The following is a 7,875-nucleotide window of genomic DNA, read 5'->3' on the forward strand; positions in this document are numbered from 1 at the left end:
CATCCCGAGGGTCCCGGGAATTATTGGTGGGAAAGGCGCTGAGGAGCGGCCGTGCCCCCCCTCTGCCCCCCCGCAGCTCCCCGGCCCCCGCTGCTTCCCCTGAGCTTCCCGAGGGAATGGTGGGGTGGGAATGGGATTGAGGGAAGTACCGGGCGGGGGGGGGGGAGGTTGTGGCTAAACTGGGAGCCCCCCCCGACTGCTGGCAGGGCCGGGAATGGCAATATCCAGGCCCTGGTGGCATTGCGGGTCCCTCGGCCTGCCAGGCCACGGGGACGTCCTTGGGGACGTCCTTGGGGACATCCTTGGGGACAGCCGGGTGCGGGATGTGATGGGGCAGGACGGGGCCGTTCTCCCGCTCCCAGCCCGGAGCGGGGCCAGCGAGGGGCGAGGCCGGAGGGATCCAGGGTTGTGTCCATCCCTCCCGGGGACGTGTCCATCCCCCACAAAGGATGGGTCTATCCCTCCCAGGGTTGTGTCCATCCCTCCCGGGGACGTGTCCATCCCCCGCAAAGGATGGGTCCATCCCTCCCAGGGTTGCGTCCATCCCTCCCGGGGACCTGTCCATCCCTCCCAAGGGATCTGTCCATCTTTCCAGGGATATTCCCGTCCTTCCCGGGGCTGTTCCCGTCCTCCCCGGGGGTGTTCCCATCCTTCCCGATTCCTGGGGCCCCCCCGCCGCCCGGGCCGGGCTGAGGGAACGCTTAATTCGGGGCTTTATCCACAAACACTCCCGGGCTAAAAATATCCCGGCGGAGCGGGCGCGGCGTTCCCGGCCCGGAGCTTCCTTGCCTTTTTTGACGGGATCGCAGCTGGGGCAGCGCCCGGGGCTCCCGGTCACTGTCACTTCTGGGAGCTGGCTCCCGGGGACACAGCCCCTGGGGACCCAGATCAGGGGGTCTCCAGCTCCTGGGAATTCCAGCTCCTTGGGGACCCATGGGAATGGATGAGGGACCAGGGCTGGCACCTCAGTGGCCGTGAGGTGAGTGCTGTCCCCGCGTTGGGGATGTCCCTGTCACCCTGTGCTGTCCCCCCTGCACTGGAGGAGATGCCGGAGAGTGGCATCAGAGGTGCCACCCCAGCTTGGAGAACAACTCCCGGGGAAAACCCCTCCTTGTCACCCCCCAACCCTGCGGTGGCTTCACCGTCACCCCCTTGTCACCCCTCAAACCCGTGTGGCTTCACTGTCACCCCACGAAGCCACCGCAGGCAGAGTTTGTGTCCCCCCGTGGTGGCCCCCTGGACCAGCAGGCGACACCACACAGGTGCCACGTGCCCACCCAGAGAGACCCCCGGGACCCCCACTGGGATGTCCCAGCCAAACAGGGACAGGGACCCCTCGGGAAGGTCGGGGACCCCTTGGGAAGGTCGGGGACCCCTCGGGAGGTGGCAGGGGGGGTGCCCGGGCCATTCTCAGCCCCCGCTGGCAGCGCACGGAGCTTTTCCCGCGGCGGTGGCGGATGTGGGGCAACGTTTGAGGTTTGGGTTGTTGATTTTTTTTTAATTTCCTCTTCCCAGCTGATGAGTTTCCTCCCGCTCTGCTGACGACGGATGGGGGCCGGGCGCGGTGCCGGGGGGGCAGGAGGCCGCTGCCCGCGGGCCCTGGCTGGACGTAGGGAGCTGCCCACCTGCCCCCGGTGCCTGTCAGTGCGGAGGGATTTGGGATTTTGGGATGGGGAGCTGCGGGGATGGAGGGAGGAAGGGCGGGAGTGGAGGGGGTTGGGACCGTGGGGATGACGGGGACACCGGGACAGGCGATTCCAGTGCCCGGAGCCGATGGGAAACCGAACAGGATGGGGAGAGGAGCGAGGAGCAGGTGGGATGAGGTGGGATGAGGTGGGATGAGGTGGATGAGGTGGGATGAGGGGGATGAGGGGGATGAGGGGGATGGGGCTGGGGGTGCTCTGGGACACGAACCCTGCTGGGACCCCCACCCACATTCCCTGTGCCGGGCTCAGCCGGGGGGGCCGGGATGGGCACAGGGGGGGTCAGGGCATCTCCTGGATCCGGGCATCCTGAGGGGGTTCCCGGCCACGTGTCCCGGGAGATGGAGGTGGCCTCGATGAGGAGCTCCCCGAGGGCCCGCAGGGCCCCCAGGGTGGCACCAGAGGTGACGTCCCAGCCCTGGGCATCACGGGGGCCCGGGCTGGTCCTGTCGGGGGCTTCGCCCCATCCCGGAGCCTTCCCGGGGGGAGGGGGGCCGGGAACGGAGCCCAGGGGACCCCCCCCGTGACGGGGGTGCTGCGGGGTGGGCGAGGGGCGTCCCTTCCCCCCTGAGACGGCTGGACTGGGCCGGTCCCGTGTTCGGGTGATGCCTGGACTGGGACATTCCCGGAGGGAGACGGGCAGAGGGGAGGGCCGGGAGATCCGCATCCCCCGCCCCGCGTGGGGCAGCTCCACGCGGTTATCTCGGCCCCGCAGCTCTTCCGCCCCTCCGGCAGCGCCGGCAGCTCCGGCCCCGTCCCACTCCGCCCCTCGGCGCCCGTTCGCACCCGGGAAAACGCCTGGGAGGGGGCAGAGCAGCCCTGGGATGTCCCGACCCCACTCTGGAATGCCGGGAGCCCACCCTGCGCCTGCCCGTGGAGCCCCTGGTGGGTCCCACCACCCCCTGGGCCCCCCCGCCCCCCTCACGTCCCTCCCGCCCCCGCAGGGACCTCTCCGGCCCCCCCGGCCATGGAGGGACCCTCGGTGCTCGGCCCCTCCTCGTGGCAGAAGCGCCGCGCGTGGGCCCAGCAGAGCCGGGGCTGGCGCAGCCCCGCGCCCGAGGGCGAGCAGGAGGAGGAGGAGGAGGAGGAGGAGGAGGAGCAGGAGGCGGCCGCTGTCCGCTGGGACATCCCGGAGCCTCCACCACACCTGGACGACGTTGTCCTCGAAGGTCAGGGACACCCCGGGGCGCGGGAGGGACCCCCGGGCTGGGTCCCCTCACGGGCGTTCGTGTCCCCCCAGGAGGCGCCTGCAGCAAGATCCAGACGTGGCTGCAGGACTGCGGGTGAGGGGGGACAGGCGGGGGTCACCCGCGGGCCACAACCCCGTTCCCAGGGGATTTGGGGCGGGGGGCGAGGGTCTGGCTTGGCCCTTCCTGGAGTTGCACATGGCGGGGGGGGGGGGGGGGCAGTGACTTGTGACCCCCACGCGGCACAGCCGGGGTCCCAGGGATGTCCCCAGGGCTGGGCTGGAGTGGTGGCACCTTCCCCCTGCAGCGCCTCGGGGGTCTCCAGGGTCTCAGGGGCGTCTGGGGTCCCTGGGATCGGGGATCTGCCGAGGAGACCCCTGTCCCCAGCAGCCCAAAATCGAGCACAGCCACCGTGTCCCTGCCTGTGCCCCGCGTGTCCCTGTCCCCAGCGCCCACCCCCCTCCATGCTCTGCTCTCCTGTCCCACCTCTGCTCCCCCGGGATGGGCTCAGGGCTCGGGGTCAGGGGTCGTGACCGGGGCCGTGCTCTGGCGCAGGGCGACGGCGCTGGAGGAGCCGGGATTGCCGGGACCCTGCGGTACGTCAGCTTTGTCCCCTCGGTGTCCCCAAGGACCACCCAGCGGCGTGCGAGGTGCGGGGCGGTGGCCCGGGGGGTCCTCAGGGGTGTCCCAGAGTGTCCCCTCCCTCTGTCGCAGCGTGTGGCAGCAGCGGGACGAGCTTCGAGGACGACCTGACCCTGGGAGCTGAAGGTACCGGCCACCCCCGGGGGTCCCCGCGGTGTCACCGTCACCCCCCGAGGGGGCAGCGGGGCTGGGGACAGGCGGCAGCAGAGGCGGGGGACAGCCACCAACAGTTCCTCCAGGAGGGGCTCGGTGGGGCGGGGCTGTCCCCAAGCTCCCCGTCCCCCCGGGGCTGTGGCCGCGAAGAAAGAGGGGACAAGAGCGCGACGTGTCCCCAGACCGCTCCGGCTCACCCCCTGGTGTCCCCCCGCTCCCCTTTTCCAGCTCTTCTGCTCCCGGGGAGCCTCCAGGCCGCGGGCAGGTGAGGTTTGGGGTGCCGGGGGAGGCTGGCGGGGCAGGGGGGACGCTGTCCCCGTGCGTCCCCTCCAATGTCCCCTCCCCGCGCAGGGCTCGGCGGGACGGGCGCCTCAGCCCGGGGCACAGCATGGCTTCCAGTGTCCCCTCCAGTGTCCCCTCCAGTGTCCCCTCCAGCCTCGCCACCAGCTCCAGGTATGGGCTGGCGGGGGCTCGGGTGGCCGCGTCACCCCCGGCGTCACCCCGCGGGGCTGAGGCGGGGCTGTCCCCTCCCGCAGCCTGTCCGAGGTGCTGGCGTGGTGGCAGTCGGACGCCGAGGAGATCCTGCACAACCTGGGCTTCGTGGGGACCGACCCGGGGGTCGCGTCCCGCGTCCCCCCCCGCTTCTTCTCGGCCCCGTCCCGCGCCAGCGGCATCGACCTCGGGCTCTTCCTGCGGGCCCAAGTGCGGCGCCTGGAGATGGAGGACCCCTGCCTGCTGCTGGCCAGTGTGTGCCACCGCTGTCCCCGGGGTCCCCGGCCCGCCAGCGGCCCCCCTGAGGGGATGGGAAACTCTCGCCTGCCTCAGTTTCCCCGGGCGGGAATTGGGGCATCACCCCGAGCCCCCCGAGCTGTGGGGTGCGACCCACTAGCTGCTCCTACTGGGGGTGGGAAATCGTTTCCGTGCCTCAGTTTCCCCGTGCGGGAGCTGGGGGAACCCTCCCAGCCCCCCGAGCCCTCCGAGCCCCCTGACTCCTCCCCACCCTGTCGCCCCCAGGTCGCTTCCAGCAGGTCCAGGCCCTGGCCGCCACCGCCGACGCTTTCTTCTGCCTCTACTCCTACGTGTCGCGGACCCCCCTGCAGCGCATCGCCCCCCCCCGGCCCTCCCGGCCCTATCGCGACATCCCCGACAGCGCCGAGCTCCGCGGGGCCCGGCCCGGCCCGGCCCCGCCCGGGGAGCGCCTGAAGCGCGCGGTGTCCTCGCTGTGCCTCTACACGGGGAGGGACGGGGACATCCCGCGGGGGTCCCGGGGGGCGACCCTCGGCCCCCGCAGCGCCCTGGGGAAGGGGGGGCTTCGGAAGGAGCCGGGCGGTGCCCCCGAGGGCTGGCGGAGGGACGGCGACGCGGGGACGGTGCAGCGGGGGCCGTCCCCGAGGCCAAACCCCGTGGGGACACCGGCGGGGACAGCGCGGGGAGCCCCGGAGCGGTCCTGGACCCACGGCCGGGCGGTTTGGGGGCCCGGGGGGGCTCCGTGCCCGGCGGGAGCAGCACAGAGGGGCACAAGGGACCCCTGGCCGGACGCCGCTGCCCCGTGGGACAATGTCACGGTGTCCCCCACGCTGGGTCCCCTGTCCCCGCACGCCAGCAGGGTGGGGATCACCCCCGAGCCCCCGGCGGGGCTGGGACCGGAGGGCGACTCCGGCCTCGGCTCCTGGTGCCACCCGGGTGCCACCGCAAGGGCTGGAGGCCACCGGGCTGGGATGTGGGGGGGTCCCCCGGGGCTGCAGCCCCCCGGGAGGGTCCCCTCGCCCCTCGCCCCCCGAGGAGCGGCGGAGTCCTTCGAGCTGGAGGAGGTGAGGAGGAGGAGGAGGAGGAGGAAGGGCCCTCCTGGCTGGCGCGGGGAAGGCGCTGGAGCGGGAAATGTCCCCGGAGCTTCCCAGGCTTTTAAGGTTTAAATGATTCAGAGCCTCGGGCGGAGCCGAGCCCGGGGGGAGCCGGGTCACCTCCCTCCCCCGCGGGCACAGGCACGCACAGGCCGGGCCGGGGCACGCGTGGGGACACGAGGGACACGTGGAGGCGGTGACACAGCTTTGTCGCGATAGCGGGGACGCGCTCAGCCCCCCACCGACCCCCCCGCAGGTGCTGAGCGAGGAGGAGGATGGTGACGATGATGAGGAGGAGGATGATGATGATGATGATGCCGCCCCCGAGGAAGACGCCTGGTCCCCCCATCCGTCCGTCAGGACCCGAAGGAGTGAGTTGGGGGGTTCCCCACCCTCCTGGGGGACAGCTGGTGTCCGGTGCCAGCGCGTCCCTGCCGTGTCCCCGCCGTGTCCCCCCGCTGCAGGCTCCGTGTTCCACGGGCGGTCCGACAGCAGCGGCTTCGGGGAGGAGCCGGTCCCCGCCTCGGCACCCCCGGCCCGGCCCCGCGGCCCCGACTGGGTGACCTGAGGCCACCTCAGGGGGACGTGGGGCCTTGGCCGGCTGTCCCACGGACGTTTTGGACACGCGTGTGGCACGTGTGCGCGTGTGTGGGTGTGGGTGTGTGTGCACGTGTGGGTGTTTGGCACAGAAAAACCTCTGGACTCAGGATTTTGCTCCATATTTTGTCCCCCCCCTCGTCCCCCAGCCCTGTGGCTCGGGGCCTGCAGCGGGGACGTGTCCCCAGCCCTTGGGGACGTCACTTGCACTTTGGCCACGTTGGTAACACTATGGGGGGTGGGGACACAATAAAGTTCCCGAAGGGATGACGGCGGCTGTGTCCCTGCCTGGGGCTTCTGGGGGGGTGGGATCCGGCCCTGCCCAGGCCCCACCCTTGGGGGACGGGGAGGGGTCCCGCGTCACCCCAGGTGCGAGCTCCAGGATCCCGGGAAGGAGCCACCACGGTCCCTTTGTCCTCGGGCTGTCCCTGTCCCCGTCCCGGCCGCCTCCCGGGACTCTCCGGGTGCCAGAGTGGCACGGGCCGCAATTCCTGGGAAAGGGAAGTCCCGGTGGATCAACGGCCCCGGGGCTTCCCCATGGAGAGCAGCCAGGGTGGGATGATCCGGGATTATCCCCGCGGCCCCTCTGGCACCGGCACCGGGGCTGGATCCCCAAACGCGGGGGGGGATGGTCCCACCCCACCGGGGCTGCTCCAGGATGGATCCGGCTGCTCCAGGGTTCACCCCCATCCTGGGACCGTGTGGGACCCCAAACCCGGGTGTAGCCGGGACCCCCCAGTGCCATCCCCATCCCGGTCCCCCTCCCCATTCCTACCCCATCCCCTGGCTCTGCCCGGCCCTGGCTCATCGCAGAAATAAACCCAGGATTTGCTGGCAGAGCCTGGATGGGGCTCTGGAAGCCTCTGGAAAAGCCTCAGTGGAGCTGAGCTGAGCTCAGGGACCGGCCTTGGTGAATGTCACCCACCCCTGGGACACCCGGGGCCGGTCCCATCCCACCGGGAGCCAGGCTGGGACGGGGATGGGGTTGGGGACAAGCTGGGACATCTTCATGCATCCAGGGAAAGGAGAGCAACAGCTCCAGCACATTTCATGGACACCTTGGAGCCTGCGGTGCTTTCCGGGAGGGTTTTAGGGGGATTTTGGGGCCATTTAGGATGAATTAATCCAGTGGGATGAGGAACCTCGGGGTGGTGGAGCAGCACAAAGAGGTTCCTCTTGCCATGAGGTGTTTCTGCCTCCCCACGAGGGCGTTTGGGGATTAACTCCCTGATCCAGGATTCCAATTCCCTCCTGGGGGCTCTGGCTCTGCCTCCCGGATCTGGCTGCCCCAAATCCCTGCCCGGGGCACAGCTGGGCTCTCCTCACCCTCCTCTTCCCACCGGGAATGAACGGGACGTTCTGAGCCACCAGGAACAGGGAGGAAGGTGGCACAAATCCTCCCTCGGGCGCTGGGATGATGGAAAACACCCAGGATTCATCCCTCGGCTCGGCAGCCAAGAGGAAGGATGCGGCCAAACCGTGGGAGCTGCTTCCCACGGGGAGCAGGAGCTGCTGGGGGGGCAGGGAAGGAGAGGGGGGAGCTGCCGGCAGGGCCCCGTGTCCTACATTTGGGGCTGGGTTTGATGCAGGGTCTGCTCCATCCCCGCTGGCACCACATCCAGCCCCATCCATCGCCAGCCCCATCCATCGCCAGCCCCATCCACACCCGTCCCCTGGCCATCCCCCATTCCCATCCCCATTCCCATCCCATTCCTCAGCCCTATTCCCACCCCACATCCAGCCCCCACTCAT

The 7,875-nt window shown here is 70.7% G+C and overlaps 1 protein-coding gene across 2 annotated transcripts; it reads left to right on the top strand.

Annotated features, from left to right (window-relative positions):
* The first annotated feature begins 6 nt into the window (after positions 1–6).
* Positions 7–6,390, top strand: LOC121662459 (protein TESPA1-like). 2 transcript variants are annotated; one of them, XM_042023624.1, is made up of 12 exons: positions 7–979; positions 1,516–1,640; positions 2,648–2,872; positions 2,944–2,986; positions 3,446–3,486; positions 3,605–3,658; positions 3,914–3,950; positions 4,037–4,138; positions 4,222–4,430; positions 4,700–5,496; positions 5,783–5,897; positions 5,991–6,390. In XM_042023624.1, the coding sequence occupies exons 3-12, from the start codon at positions 2,671–2,673 to the stop codon at positions 6,092–6,094; spliced, it is 1,704 nt and encodes a 567-aa protein (XP_041879558.1). In that variant the 5' UTR covers positions 7–979; positions 1,516–1,640; positions 2,648–2,670; the 3' UTR covers positions 6,095–6,390. The 2 variants fall into 2 exon arrangements, with proteins under 2 accessions (XP_041879558.1, XP_041879559.1); XM_042023625.1 differs by lacking the exon at positions 5,991–6,390 and having other exon boundaries at positions 3,868–3,950; positions 5,783–5,896.
* The last annotated feature ends 1,485 nt before the right edge of the window (positions 6,391–7,875 follow it).

The sequence above is a fragment of the Corvus kubaryi genome, unplaced genomic scaffold, assembly GCF_017639235.1.
Source record: "Corvus kubaryi isolate FWS band 111438036 unplaced genomic scaffold, C.kubaryi_AGA036_p1.0 37253, whole genome shotgun sequence".
Lineage (NCBI taxonomy): Eukaryota > Metazoa > Chordata > Aves > Passeriformes > Corvidae > Corvus > Corvus kubaryi.